This window comes from Macrobrachium rosenbergii, chromosome 24 (assembly GCF_040412425.1).
Source record: "Macrobrachium rosenbergii isolate ZJJX-2024 chromosome 24, ASM4041242v1, whole genome shotgun sequence".
Classification (NCBI taxonomy): domain Eukaryota; kingdom Metazoa; phylum Arthropoda; class Malacostraca; order Decapoda; family Palaemonidae; genus Macrobrachium; species Macrobrachium rosenbergii.
Window position 1 is genome coordinate 38,098,029 of NC_089764.1, and position 21,924 is coordinate 38,119,952.

At 42.4% G+C, this 21,924-nt stretch overlaps 1 protein-coding gene across 6 annotated transcripts in view; it reads left to right on the forward strand.

Annotated features, from left to right (window-relative positions):
- Window positions 1-21,924, forward strand: part of LOC136852028 (zinc finger protein OZF-like) — a 56,059-nt gene that overhangs the window by 29,254 nt on the left and 4,881 nt on the right. For 4 of the 6 annotated variants that reach the window (XM_067126506.1, XM_067126507.1, XM_067126505.1 and 1 more), the window contains one exon: window positions 18,450-18,602. In XM_067126506.1, the coding sequence (XP_066982607.1) occupies window positions 18,450-18,602 (153 nt within the window). The other 2 variants (XM_067126508.1, XM_067126502.1) reach the window with 2 other exon arrangements.

The following is a 21,924-nucleotide window of genomic DNA, read 5'->3' on the forward strand; positions in this document are numbered from 1 at the left end:
ACAGGTTAGGTTAGGTTTGCTGATGATCCATGAGTGTTTTCCCTCTCTTTCCTTGGTCGGGCAACCAGGGTGAAAGGGAAACACTTATGTTCCTCCCCAACAGTCTTTCGGGATCGCACGGGGAAGGGTTTGCACAGCCTGTTCGCACTGTTCAGTCATTCCTGAATTCTTGGTTTTTAATTGAGTTTTTGGGGAGCCATGAGCTACTGTTCCTGGTTTTCCCATGGCTAGATGGCCATAGTGATCGGGTCAGACTTCAACCTGTCTGTCCCTGGCTCTTTGTGCCTGTTAGAAAAGGGTTAACATGACCTGGGCGTGCAGCTCAGTACACTGTCGACGGCTCCGATCTTTGGACTGGGTTGTTCAGTAGTGAAGGGCTTTGTGCAAGTTCCCCACCTCTTTTGGCAAGGGCTTAGAAGGACAGATAATTATGGTAAGCAAGCTCATTGATCTTATTTATCTGTTTTATTGTCTCCAACACTTCAGTTTGGTTCTTGCAGCCTGATTAAGTAATGGAGTACAAACCCTTTACTGAATGGTCCTGAAGTCTAGCATCTGCTACATCCCATAGTGCAGTATGCTAGAAATGCGGGGTCCCTTTCTCTGCTCCTGACGAACCAGGAAGGTGTAACCAACCCCAGGTTGGACAAACCTACCAGTTGGTTGAGAGATCTGCCCAGACTCCTCCCACCAGTGGATAAGTCTCCTATGTAAAGAATGAAGGTTTTTATATATGAAGGAATGAATAACAAATTTTAAAAGTCATTTGTATTTTTCCTAACATACAAACCTGATGGTTTTACATTTATGGCCCACCTCAGCCACCCCTCACTCTGGTACCTGGGCCGGAAGACAAAGTGTTGGAGTGCAGACCAACAGGTGGGTGGGTGGGGCTTCCCCCGCCTGTTATTAGTCGAATACCTGTTCAAATAAGTTTGAATGACCATTCCAGCTTGGGTCACAAGCTAAATTCCCTATGTAAAGAACTTCAGGTTTGTATGTTAGGAGAAATACAAGTTATTTTTAAAGTTTGCTGTTCTTAAAGTAAAATATCCACGATGAAATATATGGAAGCTCAGGTTTCTGACCCAGAGTTTCTGATAACGCTTCCCAAGAGAACTGTGATCAGTAACTTATTAACGAGTGTACCACATGAAAACGTGATAACTTATTAACGAGTGTACCACATGAAAACGTGATGACTTATTAACGAGCGTACCACATGAAAACGTGATACACTTAGGAGTGAAAACGAGTGTACCACATGAAATCGTGATGACTTATTAACGAGCGTACCACATGAAAACGTGATACACTTAGGAGTGAAAAGGTTAAAGTTTCCAAGGTCACTGAAGATTTGTAATGAGGTAGGTAATCTCTTTATTAACTACAATTGACAGGACTATTACTGAGCCTTTTGTCAAAAGAATACCACAAGAAGTCACTGTTCAAAGGATATTGAAGAAATCTTGATACAGGAACCAAGAAAAGTGATAATGGTGAAGATGTACCTGGAGGGATATACGCCAAGGATTTGGAATGAAAAACCACCAGTAAACAAACAATGATTAACTGGACAACATTATTTCAGCGAGCACTTGAGGCATACAGCGTCACTTAACATCCATGATACGGGTTTCATGACAGCAAGATTATGCCCATCAGAGAGGAGAGGAGTTTTGTGAGACACAACAGAATGAGCGAAGCAGTTCCAATAGACTGTTGGTTTACAGACATTTGTGTGTGGACAGTGGGTCATCTGGAAGACTGGGGAATCAGAGTGTCTGTGGGCTCAATATGATTGATGGGTTTGCTATGAACAATAAATTAAAACCTCCAGAATTACATAAAATTTTTCTAATAATCTTTTACCTTCTCGTATTCCAGACTTTCCGTGCTGGAAGAGGAAGTCATTGGTTTACGTTGTCAAGGTTTTGGAAATGAATGAGCGTCCAGCGATGAATGTAAGCGCAAGTTCCTGTGAGGTGTTGAATATATAAGTTCCTAAAATAGCAGATAAAAAATTCTAGGTATCAGATTTGTGTATTGGTGAAAGGAGAAAAGGGAAAAAATAAAATAAGAAACAAGTAAGAGTGATAGAAGCAGTGTATAACAATAGAAGAAAGTGAAAAAGTAGGTGATCCCCTGCATTAAAAACGAAGTTGAAGGACCAAAGGCTAAAATGAGCATCTTGGAATATCAGGTGAAGAGAGAGACAGAGGACGCAGTGTCCCCGTCTCTGGTCAAGAGTGAAAATGGAGGTTTAGTGGGCAGTGATGCCCCAGCCAGCTGTACCACTGTCTCTTTGGATCCTATGATGGAAATCAAGACAGAAATGAAGACGGAAGTGGAGGTGTGTTATGAGTCTGATGGTGACATGAAGTATCACTGTGAGGATGATGAAGGTAATTCGCTGCCTGTCAGAAAGGAAGTCGACAAGGGGAAGACCTTATTGACCCACATGGAGATCCACAGGGGGGAGAGGGCTTTCACTTGCAATGACTGTGGGAAGTCATTCTCCCGGAAATTTCTTCTCAAGACCCACATGGTGATCCATACTGGGGAGAGGCCCTTCACGTGTAAGGACTGTGGGAAATCGTTCTACAAGAAGTCAAATCTCAAGGCCCACATGACAGTCCACACAGGGGAGAGGCCCTTTGTGTGCAACAACTGTGGGAAATCGTTCTCCCTGAAATCAACTCTCAAGACCCACATGGCGATCCATACAAGGGAGAGGGGCTTCGCCTGCAAGGAGTGTGGGAAGTCGTTCTCCGGGAAATCAAATCTCAAGATCCATATGGCGATCCACACAGGGGAGAGGGCCTTCACCTGCAACGACTGTGGGAAGTCGTTCTCCTGAAATCACATATCAAGACCCACATGGCGATCCACACGGGAGAGGGCCCTACAAGTGCAATGACTGTGGGAAGTCGTTCTCCCTGAAATCACATCTGAAGACCCACATGGTGACCCACACGGGGGAGGGTGCCTTCGCGTGCAAGGACTGTGGGAAGTCGTTCTCCCTGAAATCACATCTGAAGACCCACATGGTGATCCACTCAGGGGAGAGGGCCTTCATGTGCAAGGACTGTGGAAAGTCGTTCTACAAGAAATCAAATCTCAAGGCCCACATGGCAGTCCACACGGGGGAGAGGCCCTTCGTCTGCAAGGACTGTGGGAAGTCGTTCTCCCAGAAATCGAGTCTCAAGAAACACATGAGGATACATCTTGTGGAGAAGCCATTTGCTTGCTAAGAGTGTGGGGAAAATTTTTGCCTGGAGGAACAGCCTGGAACAACATTTCCAGATCCAGGAAGGAGAGACTCGATCGGCACGAGGATGCTTTAAAGTCACCGATTGATTGCGAGCTGTATCCCAATGATTCATTGACCTGAGTCACTGGTAATGACTGTATGATTCATTTTTCTTGTTTTGTGAATCACACTGGACCCCCATAGACTAATTAGTTATGAAGTTACAGTAAACCCCCGTATTCGCGGTCTCATTATTTGCAGACTCACCTATTCGCGGATTTCTCTGTGGAACATATGTACACATTATTTGTGGAAAATTCGCCCATTCTAGGGCAGTATTTTTTCACTGAAAATATTCACTAATTACTGTATTTTCATGACTAAATGCACTTTTCGTGATAAAACTATTAAAATACTCAGGTATAAGCATTTTTACAGTTTTTTTATTTAAGCTATCAAAATAGGAAGTTTTAAGTGTTTTTAGAGGACTTTTAAGTATTCGCGGATTTTAGCTATTTGTGGGGGGCTGCGGTACACATCTGTGAATACGGGGCCTGTACTATATTGAATTTACAACATGCAGTTCAATAAATTGTTTTTCTAACAATGCTTGCGTTTAAGTAGCCCTTCCAATATGAAGATTGACCCAGAGGCTCTCTGTAGGCAGCCTTAAAATCTGGTTCATATCCATCCACAACTTCTCTCTCGGGATGAGGTACGATAAAGGATTTGCTAAGGGAGACGTGAGGCAGAATTTGATGGTGAAGGGAATGATAGTAGCTGCCAGGGACTTTGTCTTATCCAAGGGATGCTTTTTGTTCGATTGCCAAGCCAACGAAAGAAAACGGGAACTAGAACAGGTAGAACGACTGTCGTTAGACCGATTCAGACATCCAGCAACACTGACACCAAGGAATATGTCAATGCATTAATGTAGATGAATATGAATATATGTTCTTTTGCAAGTGATAGATTGAAGACCTTGGGAGAATAACATCAGAATTTGGTCTAAATGGAAACATTAGTTTTCAAGGACTGGAAGTACATGCAATATAGATGATGACTCAGGGCGTGTGCAATGCATTGTGGGAATAAACAAGTAAAAAATGCGCTGAAGTTTCTTTGGCATAGTTGAGTTTTCTGTACAGCTTATAATGCTGTACGAAACTCTCAGCCGCGGCCCTTAATCTTTCAGCCATGGCCCATGCAACTCAGCTGTGGCCCATGAAACCTACAGCCATGGCCCAGTAGTGGCTTGTGTTGTTGGCACTTATAGCGTTGCCAGACACATCATCATGGCTAACCTTAACCTTAAATAAAATAAAAATTACTGAGGAGGCTAGAGGGCTGCAATTTGGTATGTTTGATGTGTGGAGGGTGGATGATCAACACACCAATTTGCAGCCCTCTAGCCTCCTCAGTAGTTTTTAAGATCTAAGGGCAAACAGAAAAAAATGCGGACGGACAGACAAAGCCGTCACAATAGTTTCCTTTTACAGAAGACTAAAATTGTGAAAATGAGTGACTCAAAAGACGGAGTTGCTTAGAAAATAATGAATTAAAATTGTAAAAAATAATCAAAAAGCAAAATCAATGAGAGAGTACGTGAAGGACCTGGACTTCAGTTTTTCTAGCAAAACTCGATAATCAGCTGTAGAAGAGGAAATAGAAGAACTAATGATAAAACATATAAAGAAATCAAATCAAATAAAAGCAGAGAAAGGAGGAATAATTGGAAAGTGTGAAAAAAATAAACATGAATAAGAGAAGACTCTATATAGGGGTAGTGCAGTCAGTGCACCTCATGCAGTGCACTGTAGGCATTCTTAAGGTTCTTTGCAGCTCGCCTTCCTTAGGCCCCTAGCTGCTATAACCCCTTTCGTTCCTTTGACTGTACCTCCTTTCATATTCTCTCTCTTCCATCTTACTTTCTTCCTTTTCTTACCAATTATTTCATAGTGCTTCAACTGCTTTGAGGTTTTCCTCCTGTTGCACCTTTCAAACCTTTTTGCTCTCAGTTTCTATTTCAGTGTTGAATGACCTCATAGGCACCAGCGCTTGACCTTTGGCCTCAATTTTATATTCTAATATAATAAGTAAGAGAAGAAACTCGCTGTAACTGCGCCAGACAGCAAGATCTCCTTAGAACTCTTTAGATACAAATGGCAGAAGAAGAAGAAGAAGAGTAATGAGGAAAGGAACTAAACATTCAGAAAAGAGATAACTGGAAATCTAAAGCATTTACTAACCTATAAAAAATATAGAAACATCTGTACTGGATTGAAAAATTATTGGCTAAATCTCACATTTAATAGATATTGATAGATGTTAAATATAAAATAGGAAATTATCTATTAAAGAACATGATATAGAGAAAATGGTGTGAATTAAGCGCAGCCAAAGATAGAAACAGATTTTCAAAGAGTTTTGCAGCCATATCAGGAAGGTAAGGATGAAGAAATGGCTAAAATAGATAGTGATAGATGGTAAATAGGAAATATGAAAGTATCTATTGAAAATATAACATGATAAAGAAAAAAAGGCTTAAATAAACCATTGAAAGGAGAAACAGAGCCGCAACAAAGAGTGGTCCCTCAATTTCTACTAAAAAATCGTAAACACTCCAGCGCCGCTTCTTCATTCGCCAAGTATAAATAACTCGAGACCCTTTTATTGTTTCATAATTTTTTATTTGGTTTTGTTTCATTTTCGTTATTTTTATAAAAGGAAATACAAAATTGAAGGTCGATTTTTTTTCATATTTTCCTTTTATTATTTTCTTTTTCTTCTTCTTCTTGCCCCAAAGTGGGGGTGTGAGGGAGACTGCGTAGCGGCCGTCTTATGGCATCGATTTGATATTGAATCATTTAGATGACTTACAACCTTATATATATGTTCATATATATATATATATATATATATATATATATATATATATATATATATATATATATATATATAGTAGAACCCGGTCCTCGACTGTACTAGAACTCGAAATAATCGGTTTCAACACGAAATGTTGAGTAAATTTTGCGTCGGAGTTCAAGCAACAAACCGAATCTCGACCCTATGAATCATATGATGTTTGTAGAAAAAAAGAGTTTGGGAGCAAGGCTGCCGCTAGTTGGAGTTGTTGGTGGCGTTCTTCCCATGCTTATTTAAAAGCATTTAAAGCCCACACATGCTGCTGCTGTTGAAAAACAAGCCATATTATCACATTAAATTAATAATACAGTATTTATAAACCGAATTACTGTATGTTTGTTATCATAAAATTAAGAAAAATGTCCAAAATTACGTCCGAACTCGACGGCCCTGTGGCAGATATAAACAAACCATAGCGCCGCCTGGTGGGTGTATCATGGTAGTAATTACATAAACATTCAGAATGTTTATGTAATTAGTACTGCAATACACCACCAGGGCGCGCCTGGTTTGTTTATATCTGCCACAAGCTGCCGAGTTCAACGTAATTTCGAAATTTTTCTTAATTTTATGATAACAGACATACAGTAATTCGGTTTATAAATACTGTATTATTAATTTCATGTGATAATATGGCTTGTTTTTCAATGTTATCATTATTAACAACAGTTTTCATGTGTACCTGTTACAGTACATTCTGGTAGTGCCCATAGGCTACTTAGCCTAGCCTATGGCTCTCGGTATATCATCGGTAATACGGCCGCATTGGTCATAGGCCAACTTTTTTTTATACAGTATGCATTTAAAAATGAACCTATTTAATTGTAATTTGTGTAAAGTTTTGTATAAAAAGGCAAGGTTGGGGTAATGACTGGTGGTTAGGAATGGATTAATCCATTTTCAGTTATTTCTTATGGGAGAAATTAACTCAGAATTCGACAAAATCAAATCTCGACACTTCTGGAACGAATTAGCGTGAGAACCAAAACCAGTTCTACTGTATATATATATATATATATATATATATATATATATATATATATATATATATATATATATATATATATATATATATATATATATATATATATATATATATATCACACATTACCACAGGTGAAAAATAAGAAACGGGGTGTAGGTCCTGACCGGTTTTCGACTTTATTTCAAGCCATTGACGAAGATAAAAAAGAACTAATAGGTCGGTTGTAAAATTTCCCTCGTTACCTTACTTGTACAGATTAGTAAAAACACACAAAGAAAACAATCCTATGCGGCCTATTATCAGTACTGTTGGCTCAATATCATATAAACTTTCGAAATATATTACCAAACTCTTGTCTCCGTTACTTGGAACTATCTCAGATTCTCATGTATATAATTGTCTAGATTTAGTTAATAAATTAAACAAAATCACTTTTTGCCCCACTGATAGATTCGTTAGTTTTGATGTTTGTTCTCCTTTCACTAAAGTCCCTATAGATTCTATTTTAGAGTATCTTAGTAATGAATAATCTATAATGAATTACCTCTGCCTGTAAGTCATATAATTTCTCTCACTAGGTTGTGCATTTGTGATTGTAAGTTTATATTCAATGGTGCATTTTACCAACAAATATTTGGTATGGCAATGGGCAACCCTTTATCCCCACTCCTCTCAAACTTGTACATGGAACTCTTTGAAAAACGATATATACCTGATATCATTTATACTCCTTTAAAGTGGTATGGGTATGTTGACGATATTTTAGCTGTTTTGCCTGCTGGTATTGATGTAAATGATTTACTCTGTAATTTGAATAACCAGGTACCATCCATTAAGTTTACGGTAGAATTAGAAAAAGACAATTGCCTCCCTTTCTTAGATGTTTTAATACATAGAGAACCATTTCAATGTAAATTCAGTATTTATAGGAAACCAACCAACAACTTAACTTATGTCCATTTTTATTCAGGCCATCACTTTAACATCAAAATATCAATTTTTTCCTCTATGTTTTTACGAGCCTTGCGCATTGTCAGTCCCCAGTATCTAGATAAAGAAATTGAATACATAAGAAAAATAGGGACAGATTTATGTTATCCTTCACATATACTAGATATTTGTTATAAAAAAGCCCTCAAAAGGTTTTATATTGAAAGTAACATGAAGAAAGAAACCCGTAAGAACCTTCTTAGCTTGCCTTATTTTAGTGGTTTTGAAAACATAAAGTCACTGTTACAACCTTTTAATGTAAACCTCGTTTTTTCTTATAATAACACACTCAAAAGAATGTTAATAAAAAATAGCCCTAAAGAAAACAACAACATAATATATAAAATTCCGTGTTTGGACTGCCCCTCTTTTTATATTGGCCAATCTAGCAAAGATTTAGATGTACGTATTAAGCAACATAAGTATTCAGTCAAAACTGGACAAGCATCCAACGCTATATTCATTCATTTAAGTGAAAACTCTCACAGGATAAATTGGACTGAAAGTTCAGCGATTGCCAGATCGAAAGATTTCTCTTCAAGAAATCTATTGGAGTCCGCTATTATCCAGCTTACTTCCAGTTGTAATTTTAATCTTAGCCCTGGCATGTATTATTTGGACCCCTGTATTAGAAAAATGTTCAAGAATGACCTAAAAGATCAAATCACTGACTTAATTACAAGTTAGTTACTTGATATATTTTCTATATATGCGTATGTTTAATATAATTTTTTATTTGTAAAAATGTTCATTTTGTAAAAGTTATTATTGTTTACAAAAAAAGAATTATTTTGTTGTACTAAAAAAATTTTTAGGTGGTCAGTCACGACCCTGTATAATCTTTTAATTGTCCTGTCCCTGCTTCTGAACAGTTGATCCTAATCCTTTGTAAAAACCTCTAAAATATTTAATCCTGTTTTGGCAGTTCTACTGATTGTTCAGTTGTGTTGGATTCCAGGTACATATGTTTCCTTTATAATCCCCATCTGTAATTTATATGAGCCTTCTTTGTAAATATACTTTTATAATTCTTCAGTCTGCTAAGTAAAGGACCTAGCGTCAAAAGGCCTCGCAGCACTTAAGTGTTTCCGTTTCCTTTGTGGATTTTATCTTTATTTATATATTCATCATGTTCCATATTTTCGTGATTTAGTTATACATACATACATATATATATATATATATATATATATATATATATATATATATATATATATATATATATATATATATATATATATATATATATATATATAGATGATTTTAGAAGGAGCTGTTCTGTATCCATGTCTAGCATCTGCCCAGAAGCTCCCCGTCCCCGTCCCCTCTCTCTCTCTTCAAGTTTAATGTCGTTGCACGATGAATAATGACCATTTGGACCTCCTACTACCCTTGATGGGTGACCTACTGGGCCGCTCCACTCCTTGGGGAGGGGTCCAGCTGGCCCCCAGCCAGGTGAGGACACAGCTCCTAAGTCTGATTTGGTTAGGTTTGGGTCAGATCAGGTTAGTTTAGGTTATGTTTGGTCAGGATAGGTTAGGTTACGTTAGGTTGGGTCAGGTTATGTTAGGGTAGGTCAAAAGAAATAACTGAAAATGGAGTAATCTGGTCTTGACCACCAGTCATTACCCAAACCTTGATTTTTTAAACAAAACATTAACACATTACAATTAAGTAAGTTCAGAGTTGAAGACCTTTTTTCATTTTTAAATGTATACTGCATAAAAAAACTGGCCTACGTCCAATTACCGATAGTTGACCGAGCGTTCAGTATTAATTTATGGTAAATTTCATACAGAGTCCACCCGAATTGTGTAAACAAAATCTCTTGAAAGTATCTTTCAATAAAGTGGGTTTTAAACGACACGTGGGACGACCAAAACACTCTTGTTCACAAACATCGCATGATTTATTGGGTCCGATTCCGGTTTGTTGTTCGAGCTTTGATGCAAAATTTAATCGAAATTTCGCGTCAGATTCCGATTATGTTGTGTTCTGATATGGTCGAGGAGCAGGGTTCTACTGTATATATATTACTTTAGGCTATTTATGACTGAGGAGGAGGTCCATCTAACCTAGGGCAGTCAGCCGCTCCCCGCATATAATTAAGTCGGTCTGGGATGAAGGAAGACTTACTGGGGGTGGGGGGAGGTGTTAAATGACCTCAGAAATGCCTACAAATATTGAAAAACCCAAATGTGACTCATTCAGGTGTGGTCAGGTCAAGGGAGGGTCAGTTTTAGTCAGGGTGTGTTAATTTATTTGGCAATTTTAATTCTGAAGATGTCCTAGTACTATTTATTAATATAGTTGGTAGAACTGTGGAACAGCTCCGTATGGGGTATTATTGCCTTAGAAATTGACTTTTTCTATTGTATTTAGGATGCTTGTCAAGAATTGACCGTTATTTTTTGTTGGTCGAATGTAATTAACCTGTAATTAACCTCAGAACTGATATGTTATTGTGTGCTGGTCATCCTGGAATGCTACCATGCATGCACAGTGTTATAGGGGAGCTTTTTGTAAAAAGTGGAGTTTCCTTCTCGGGGTCTAGGGGCGGAGTCCCAAATACATAACAACATGGCCTGCTAGGTTAGGTTAGGTTAGTGTAGTTCATTTTATAATAGGTTTCTTTAGCCAATCCTTCTTGAACATATGGCTCCCTGATGACTTGCGCATGTGCAGAACCATTCCATGACAACAACATGACAGTCCAGTCTTTCTCCCAACGATTTCCCCCACCCAGAACCCTCCATTCCCAAAGGGTCCCCAAACATGTTGGGTAGAAATATGAGGTTAATATAATTGACCAACAATAAACAACACTACATCCTTCATCAGCAACACTAAAAGTATAAGAAAAATCAATTTCCAAGGTAATAGTCCATGCGGAGCTATTGTGTAGTTTTACCTTATAATTTTATGACTAGACAATATAGGAAATTGTGTATTTTATGATGCAGTTCGAGTTAGGTGACTTGAAAAATTTGCCTAAATAATGCGAGAAATTTACCCTCCCCCTTTCGTGCTTTTACATTAATCCCCGAGGGGCTGGTACTGGACGTGGCATCCTTTGGAGCTTTTCTGCACAAAAACACATACTAGAGACAGTAGATTTCTCAAATGATCTCGCTAGGACTGAGTCATATTGTAAAATCCCCGCTCAACAGGTTCTCTATGATGAACATCCTGTTTTCTGCGGTGCCTTCACAGCCAACCTAAGGTCGCACGTACACAATCTTATTATCATTATTGTGATTTCTATATTTATTACCTGTTCATTTGCCCTTGTACCACGTATATGTGTCAAGAGTATTTTTATGTCCAACCAGCTATTGTTAATCATCATGTTTTCTATGTGTACCTGTCCTGTTTTGTGTAGAGAAATAGTTTGACCTCAGGTTACTTGTAAATTTTTGTACTTGCGGTCTCTGCGTACACGCAGACGTCCGCACGCCGCTTTATAAGTGGGTCGCTTCATCAATAAACCAGCAGTACTTGTCTTCCTGCTCATTTCGCACCTCTCTCACAGTGGTGACCCCCGGAGTGGTTCCCAGAGCGATTAACAGACCCAAACGGTGACTTAGTCTTGGCCCGATTAACCAACCCACGCCCCTAATGGACTAACTACGGCACTCTAACAAAGCGTTCGGGCGTTACCGACCCTCGTCAGCAAATCACCGGCGTCATTAGCGGACCCACATGGCACACTCCCAAGCGTGTATTGACGCAAGTGTTCCCTCACACTCCAAGTGAGAGTGCGGAATGAGCATGGACACCGACATCCCCACCCACATACAAATTACCGCAAACTTCTCAGAGGCAGATGTCTCCCTTGCGCAATCCCCTCTTGCGCGCTCCTCCACGCCGGTGCCCGCAACTAAGGGCGGCCCTCAGCATAAAGCTGCCGCCTTTCACCTGTCAGAACCTAGCATCCTGGCTCTACAGGGTCGAGGGATGATTCAGGGTGGTAGGCCTGACTGACAAGGTGTTGAAGGCGGACATCGCCATCAACACCCTACCGGAGGAGATATACAAGAAGGTCGCCCTGTGGGTGATGACAACGACGATCCCTGCCACCTTCCAGGAGTTAAAGGCCACTCTCGTCGAGACTTGCTCCCTGCCAGTCTCCGAGAGAGCCGCCCACACCCTCGACCTCGCCACCAACCCCCGACAGGACACGAACCTCTAGGAGACATGGCATGCCCTCCAGGACCTCCTCCTCCTCCCCGAGACTGACAGCAGTGGCAGGTGCAAAGAGATTAGCCTCTCGAGGGAGATCCTCCTGCGGCAGCTACTCCCAGAGGTCCGTGGGCAGATCACAGAGCCATACACCCTGCCGATCAAGGACCTGATCAAAGTGGCGCAGCAGCTGATGGACTCCACGAGGGCAGCGAAGCGGGCATCCATGCCAGCACACCCCATCAACTGCCTCCAGCTGGAGGACCCCACCACAGAGGGCATCAACGCTGTCAACAGGAGGAGGCCACCCCACCAATAGAAGCAGGAAAGGCCGGGGCTTTGCTATTGCCACCAGTGGTTCGGTAAAGCTGCCTGAAATTGCGAAGCCCCCTGCCTTTTCTCCCCTCCAAAAAACGGGGGAAGCAGCGGCTGCCCGCACAGGCCACCATGGCACCAGCATCCGAAATACCCAGGGGCCCCACACCAGTAGGCTTCTACATCTGGACTCTGTCTCCGGCAGGATGATACTGATAGACACTGGAGCCATGTGGTCAATGTTCCTGCCTTCCAGAGAGGACTGCAGACGTCCGCCAGACCCGGCTGCCTCCCTGACAGCCGCCAACAGGTCCCCCATCCTCTCCTACAGCACCAGGCTCCTGTCGTTCTCCATCCTTGGCCGGAGAAACGAGTGGGACTTCATCGTTGCGGACGTTAGGACCTCACTTCCGAGTGTGGACTTCCTCTTCCACTTCAGACTGGCAGTCGACGTCGGCCGCAAGTGCCTGCTGGACATCGAGTCCTGCCAGTCCCAGCCCTTGTTGCTGGGCCCCAGGGAGCCCACAATCTGTTCCGTCGCTCCCCACCAGTACGGCTCCCTCTTGAAGGAATTCGCGGAGGTGTTCAAACCCGAGCTTCGTCAGGTGCCCGGGCCCCCTGCCAAACACGGAATATATCATCACATCAAGACAAGGGGCCCCCGACGCACGCAAAGTTCCGAAGACTTCCCCCACAGTGCCTTCAGGAGGCCAAGAAGGAACAGATGGGCATATGCAAGAAGGCTCCCAGCCCATGGGCCTCCCCCCTTCATGTGGTACAGAGAGCAGACGGCACCTGGAGACCCTGCAGTGACTACAGGCGGCTCAACCTCGCTACAGAACCTGACCACTACCCTCTACCAAACATGCAGGACCTAACAGCCTCCTTCCACGGGGCCAAAATATTCTCAAAGTTAGATCTCTTGAAATCATATTTTCAGGTACCAGTAGCTCCAGAGGACATCCCCAAAACTGCCGTCGTCATGCCTTTCGGGTCCTACGTCTTTGTCTTCTCCACCTTCGGCCTGAGGAATGCAGGTGCGACCTTTCAGAGACTAATGGACAGCATCCTTGGGGACCTGAACTTCTGCATCTGCTACGTCAATGAAATCCTAATTTTTTCCGGATCCCACAAGGAACACCTATGGCACATCTGGAAGGTCCTGCAGCGCCTGCAGGAGAGTGGCCTCGTCGTCAGGTTCGACAAGTGCACCTTTGGCGTCGATAAGGTGGAATTCCTAGGCCACGAGATATCCCCAGGAGGCGTCTGCCCAGTTTCATCGAAAGTCGAGGCCGTCGTCAGGTTCCCCACCCCTACCTCCGTCAAGGCTGTACAAGAATTCCTCGGAATGGTCAACTGCTACAGGAGATTCATCCCGGGAATTGCGCACACCGTGGCCCTCTGACGGAGATCCTCAAGGGCCGTCTGAAGACCTTGGAGTGGGGCCCCAACCAGCAAAGGGCCTTCTCCCTGATGAAGGCCGCCCTCACCAAGGCAACAGCTTTGGCCCACCAGGACCCCAGTGCTCCCCTCCAGCTGACAACGGACGCCAGCAACGTTGCCTGCGGTGCCGTCCTGGAACAAGTTGTCAACGGAGCCCCTCAGCCCATCGCCTTCTTCAGCAGAAAACTCAGTCCCACTGAGTCCCAATACAGCACCTTCAACAGGGAACTCTTCGTGGTGTACCAGGTGGTGCACCACTTCAAATTCCTCTTGAAGGATACGCCCTTCACAGTTTGGACGGACCACCAGCCGCTGGTCCACACCTTCACAAAGCTGGGGGATGCATGGTCCTCCAGGCAGCAGCGGCACCTCGTGGCCATCGCGGAGTTCACCTGCACCATCAAGTACCTCCCCGGCAGGAAGAACCCAGCAGCCGACACCCTCTCAAGGATCGAAATCGACGCAGTGCAGCTCAGGATCGACTACAAGGACCTCGCCTGTGAACAAGCCGCCGACCCAGAGACTCCAGCTTACTGAACCACCATCATGACGCTGAAGTGGAAGGACGTGCCTCTCGGCCCTGGAGGGCCAACATTGCTGAGCAACGCAAGCACTGGCCACCCCCGCCCACTGTTGCCCACCTCCCGTCGTCGGCTGGTCTTCAACGTCGTCATCCACAAACTGTCCCACCCCTCCGGCAGAACGATGGCCAGGCTACTGGCGGAGAAGTTCGTCTGGCATGGCATACGGAAGGACGCAACGGCCTGGGCAAGGCAGTGCATACAGTGCCAGGCCAACAAAATAGGGCGGCACACCAAATAGGGGGTGGGCGACTTTCCCCAGCTGGTGAGACGTTTTGGGCACATCCACGTCGACGTAGTGGGTCCTCTTCCCCCATCAGGAGGAGCAAGATACCTACTAATAGTCGAAGACCGCTCCACCGGGTGGCCCGAAGCTACGCCCATGGAAGAAGCCACCTCCAGTGCATGCGCAGAGACCCTCCTCTCCAGCTGGACTAGCCGGTTTGGTGTCCCGGACCATATAACTACCGATAGGAGCCCCGCCTTCCTGTCCGAGCTGTGGACCGCCCTTACACGCCTGCTGGGGACCACTCACCACAGCACCACCGCCTACAACCCCGCAGCCAATGGAATGGTGGAAAGGTTCCACAGGTCCCTGAAGGCGTCCCTCATGGCTCGTTGCAGCTCCGAGAATTGGAAGTACCAGCTGCCCTGGGTCCTCCTCGGGCTGAGGACTGCCCCCAGAGCCAACAGCGACCTGTGTGCAGCAGAAAAGGTCTTCAGGGAGACCCTTGTAGTCCCAGGGGAACTCATCACAGAGGACTGGGATGACTTAACAACGCAGAGGCTCCGCGACAGGGTTGGGAAGTTTGCCCCCTGCCAGCGGACATATACCGACAGGACGCCCCCTTTCATGCCTCCCGGTCTGTCCTCCGCCACCCACCTCTTCGTCAGGAACGATGCCGTACGTCCACCCTTAACCAGGCCCTACAGGGGGCCTTTCCTCATACTTGAAAGAAACAAGAAGGCATTCTGGGTGGCCGTCCATGGGAAGGAAGACCGCCTCAAGCCTGCATTCCTGGAGGAAGACGTCAGGGGCACTTCCCAAAGCCCCTGCAGGAGTTGGCATCCCCACAGCCCGCCCCGTCTGCAAGAAGACCTCGTGGGCGCCCCTGGAAGGCCCTGGGTCCGGGCAGGAGGGCAACCTAACACACCCATCCACAGGGCACAGATGAAGACAAACAATCCCCCCCAGCTGGCATCGAGAAGGCGGGACCCCCTCCGTTGCCCCAGCAGAAACCTGCTTTGATCAGACGTTACCTACATCTTGGGGGGGAGTATTGTAAAGTCCCCGCTCAATGGGTTCTCTATAATGAAGATCCCGTTTTCTGCGGTGCCTTCACAGCCGACCTAAGGTCGAACGTACACAATCTTATTATCATTATTGTGATTTGTATATTTATTACCTGTTCATTTGCCCTTGTACCACGTATATGTGTCAGAGTATTTTTATGTCCAACCAGCTATTGTTAATCATGTTTTCTGTATGTACATTCGGCAAGAAAAGTGAAGATACTGTTTTCTTTAGATTTCGTTCATCGAATTTTAATTTTTTTCTTACAGAAAACACATAATCTCGGTAAATTATTCTAGAATATGAAAATACAATGCAAATTATATCATATATGTTAAATCTGCAAAACAAAAACGTTCAGATACTTAAAAACACCATGCATGTCCGAAGTAATCAGAATTTCTCAGATGACTTCGTTCATAGGGATCTAAAAGATAGTGTGTGGATATCTCGGTGTAGTACTGTTTATCAGAACGGCAATATTTACTCGTTTTCCGTTATGAACAGGTTTATTATTGCATCATCATACGAGGTAATGATAATTTCTTTAATTTTTACAGATTCATATTTGTATTTCACGGTGTTAAAGGTCAGCTGGAATTAATGGCAGTAAATGTTGTGACAGCTAGGGCAGGTTGACCCAATCTATTTAAATCCGCGAGAGCGTTCTCTATGATGTGCGGAGAATGCTCTCTGATGTGCGGAGTACTGCTGTAACTTCGGGGGGAAAACACAAGTAACTGGATGTTTCTTAACGTTGCCATAGTCTCTCTCTCTCTCTCTCTCTCTCTCTCTCCATTGCTAAAACATACTGTACAAATATAGTATCGCTCAATCTCTAAAAGAAAAAAAAAATAATGAAATGAGTAGCTCTACATGTAGGCCTAGGCTTACACAACAGCAACTCTCTCTCTCTCTCTCTACATTGCTAAAACATACTATACAAATATAGTATCGCTCAATCTCTAAAAGAAAAAAATAATGAAGTGAGTAGCTCTACATATAGGCCTAGGCTTCAAAACAGCAACTCTCTCTCTCTCTCTCTCTCTCTCTCTCTCTCTCTCTCTCTCTCTCTCTCCATAACATTGCATTCGTTCCTTTATTGTTCCCCAAGTTTTTCGTTGGACATAGCTCAAATTTAACTCTTGATTTCATTATGGAAGATCGCGTTTCCGATTATGCAAGCATTCCGTTCATTGTGGTGTCATAAATTCATATGTGCAAGGTTACTTCGTAGGTTATGTGGAAAAATGTTTATTTTGCTCAGAACTGTCGCTGCAAATTACAACTTGAACGAATACTGTAAAGCTTACTACTGCATTTAAGTATCAATGATTTCAGAACCGTAGAATATGATTGAAAGTTATAGGAGGTCAAGCAAAAAACACACACAATAAGACTGAAGCTCCTCCCCTTTCTAAAGTTGCCAGATGTCTCATTATTTAGCAATATATGTCCGAAGATTTAAAAAAACTGTATCCTCACTTTTCTTGCCGAGTGTACCTGTCCTGTTTTGTGTAGAGAAATAGTTTGACCTCAGGTCACTTGTAAATTTTCATACTTCCGGTCTCTGCGTATACGCAGACGTCCGCACGCTGCTTTATAAGCGGGTCGCTTCATCAATAAACCAGCAGTACTTGTCTTCCTGCTCATTATTTTGCACCTCTCTCACAATATATGTATACGCAACATTTTCTATGCCGTACAGTCTGATGCTAATTAATTTTTTCGTTCTCATAGTGAAAAATGATTATGTAAGCTAGTTCGAATAATTGTTAATTCAAACAACTGTTGATTTGAACAATTATTTTTAATCAATTAAATTTTGAAAAATTGTCCGGATACCAGGGTAGGTCAAACAGAGCGTCCTACTCTTGCTTGAAGCAAGAACTAGGCGAGGGATGTGGCATTGTAACAAGGTGGTAGGTGGGGCAAGTGGGTGACCCCATAGCCATGAATTTGGGCCCATTTTGGGGTGTGGGGGGGGACCCATAAGGAAACCTCACACCTGCTCTTGATGGAAGGTTGACCATTGATTTTGTTGTCCCTCACAAAAGGGTATTCTCCATGGGGGGGTAGTGCCATCAGTACACCTCATGTGGTGCACTGTAGGTATTATTCTATAGGGTTCTTTGCAGTGTCCCTTTGGCCCCTAGCTGTAACCCTTCCATTCCTTTTACTGTAGCTCTGTTCATATTCTCTTCTTCCATCTTACTTTCCTCAACCCTCTCCTGACAGTTCTTGCATAATGCGGTGGTGAAAGGTTTTTCCTCCTCCTGTTACACCTTTCAAACCTTTCTGCTCTCACTTTCCCTTTCAGCCCTGCATGACCTCCTCATAGGTCCCAGTGCTTGGCCTTTGGCAGAAGTTCTGTCTGTATTCCTTTTCCATAAAAGACTTTGGGTTTGTATATCTAGAAGAAATACAAAGTATCTTCAGTTTGCACATTTTAATGTATACTGTTTCCTGTTTCTTTTACAGATGTGTGCTTGGTAAGTGTTCCTACGTGCAGTTGCATTGCAAGTTGCAGTAGATCCTTTGAAAGTGATTTGGAGTCACCTGCTGCCTATGTAGGAGGCGTTGATGTCTACAGGACACATGCCATGAGTTTTCTGCTGTCACGTTACTTGTTGGGTGAGTGTTGAAACAATTTTATGTACGTAAATGATGAATTGATGTAAAGAAAGAGATACTTTCTACCAGATAAGTACGTGTCTTATATTGCCCAAAATGCCCTCTATTAACTTCTCCATTTCTTCACGTTTTGGAAACGCTTGTCCCTGTGGAGTCGAGATCCAAGTCGAGGAAAAAAGAAATGAAGAGGTTCTGATGCCCGGCTGAGTTTCGATCTCAGGTCCAGGTACGTAATGAGGTAACGATCATTTGCTCTTTGTGGTGACAAGCGCTTCCAAAATGTGAAGAAATTGAGAAATTAAGCGGGCATTGTGGGTCATAGAAGTCGCATATGTTTAGACAAATGGACACTTGTCAATTTTCCTTTGTGTGTGTGATGTGTTTCTCTTTTACATTATATGTATGTTAATGAATTTGTGGCAAAAAGTGACAGATGTTTATAGTACTTTTCATATCTTTTTCATTTGTGTAAACTGTATCGTCCATAATCTTTGATTTTTACACCTTTTTGTTAGTTTTATTTTCCTTCAACATAAAATTTATTGTTGAAAAGAAAGTGCCCTCACATGGTGCACTGTCAGCATAACTAAAAGGTTGTTTGCAGCATCCCTTTGGCCCTGAGGCACTTTTGTCAACAACCTGGAGGCAACAAACAACATTATAGCTTGTGTTTGGTCAATCGAGGGTATGAGACTACAAACTCTAAACTACAAATGAGAAGAGTTAATAATGGCGTATGTAGGGAAAAGGAAGGATGAGTCAGTGCGAGAGAAGTTTCAGATTCCTGTGCTGGAAGAATATTTCTCAAGGAAATGGTGCGAAGATATTCCGACTCATTCAGAATAAGTGTAGCATTTCAAATCGTCAGTGTTATCGTATAGCCTAAACGATTCGAAATGTACTGACCCAATCGTAGCCTAAGTCTTATGCTACGACACCCAGGTTACTTCGCTCTTATGCTAGTTCAAACTGTGATTAAATCAATGCATTGCGTTGTGTATATTAGCTAAACTAACAATATGAACTTACTATTGGCGATTCAATTGTTCCTAGCTTGATGTACAGTAGTCAGATTGGCTTGAGCACAGTGTCTATTTCACGACCCTCATCCAAAGCACACCTCAAGAAGTTCTCCTTACATTTAGATATGCATATCTCCTAAAGGAAGTGTCCCTAAATGTACTTTAGGATGAATAGGAATACTTAAGTGTACTCGAAGGCACCGACAATTATGGCTTCATTCTTGAGTCCCCACTACCACTCTGTATCAAGGTTATGAAGAGACTGACTTCACGGCCATCTTTGACCAACACCAAACCTTCGACTAACCACCATACAAACAACCAATACCGGTAGTTAAGCACTATTACACATATACTTACAATTAAACACATGAAACAACCAAGACAATGCTTTTCATTACTAAATACAAACACAACAAAACATAATATCCTTCTTCTACATAATACGCATTTCCACACTACGTAAATTTAAAGAGAATACATAAAACTATATTACAACTTGCGGAAAAGTACAATCTATCTTGTCGAAGTTTTGACAGAAGAACTTGAAATAATCAAAATCAAATGACAACCAGATGAAGGATACAGGCATACCGCACTTTGTTTAAAAGAAAAATATAAATTAGTAGATATGAATACACTGTAATAATGTACAGGAATTGTTAGAACTGTTCTCATGTGATCTTTTGTGTACATGGAAGCACTTTTCTATCTTAAAGGACGGATTTGTAGTCTAGACTCTGCAGATGCTAGTAGACTGCTGTTGCTAGTAACCGTCAACAGTGAAGGATATTTCCTCTGCCTCTTTTTGTCACTTGCCTGTGGCTGAAGCAAGAGCGACAGCCACGTGGGATCTAAGCGGAAAGGCTTAAAGTACCAAGGAAAGCAGTAGTTCGCCCAAAGGGAAACCTAGACCAAATACCTCCTTGATTAAGAACGATTATGTAGAAGTGCTCAACTTCCTCAACACCTTTGGTTGGAGTACTGTGCATATTTCCAAACTGGCTTTAGAGATGGGAATGAAATGTAATTTGTTCCTACACAAATGCAAACATTTGTTCTTTACATAGGAATTTTAGCCTGTAATGCGAGCTGGAACAGATACTGAAACTTATCAACAGGGTAGTCAAATACCAACAGGAGGGGGAAGCCCCCCCACTTGCCTGTCTCCACTCCACTTTGCTTCCAGCTGCCGTCGACTGCAGATGTCTCTCACGACTCTCTGCCCGACTTTTGCTGTTTGAACTTTCATTGACGAAACTTGAGTACAGGCAGTACCCAGGTTATGTCGGGGGTGCCGTTCCGACACCACACTGTAACCAGGAAAACGACTGTCGAAACTTTGACAAGAGAGGTTGTACTTTTCCATAAGTTGTGGTGTAGTTTTATGTATTTTATTTAAATTTACGTAAAGTGGAAAGGCGTATTATGTAGAAGAAGGATATTATGTTTTGTTGTTTGTGTTTAGTAGTGAAAAACATTGTCTTAGCTGTTTTGTGCGTTTGATTGTAAGTATACTTGTAAATTTGCTTAACTAATGGTATTGGTTGTTGTATGGTAGTTAGTCAAAGGTTTGGTTTCGGTCAGAGACGGCCGTGAACGCAGTCTCTTCACGTCTTTAATACAGTATGGTTCGGGCTAAGTGGGGCCTCAAGAATGCAGCCATAGTTGTCAATATCTACAAATCCACTTAAGTATTCCTATTCATCTTAAAGTACATTTAGGGAAACTTCCTTTAGGAGATATGTACATCTAAATGTAAGGATAATTTCTTGAGGTGTGCTTGGGATGAGGGACACAAAATAGGGATTGTGCCTATGCCAATCTAACTACTGTATTTCAAGCTAGGAACACTGAATGCGCCAATAGTAAGTTCATATTGTTAGTTTAGTTAGTATACACAACGCAATGTATTGATATAATCATAATTTGAACTAACATAAGAACGAAGTAACCTAGGTGTTGTAGCATAAGACTTAGGCTACGATTTAGGTCAGTACATTTCGGATCGTTTAGGCTATATGATAACACTGACGATTTGAAATGCTATACTTATTCTGAGTGAGTCGGAATAACGATGTAGTCTGGAACATCGCAAGGAAAATGCATAAAAATGAGAGATAAAGTGAGGAAAGCCTTTGACCCTATGGGTGTACTGTACAGTATTTTACTTGCATTCTGATGTAGTGTGCATCCAAAAACCTCCAACTTTGACTTTATATTGCAGCTGTTTTTATGTAATTATACTGTTCCTTATATTGTAGCTGTATTTATGTACTTTTACTGTTCCTTATATTGTA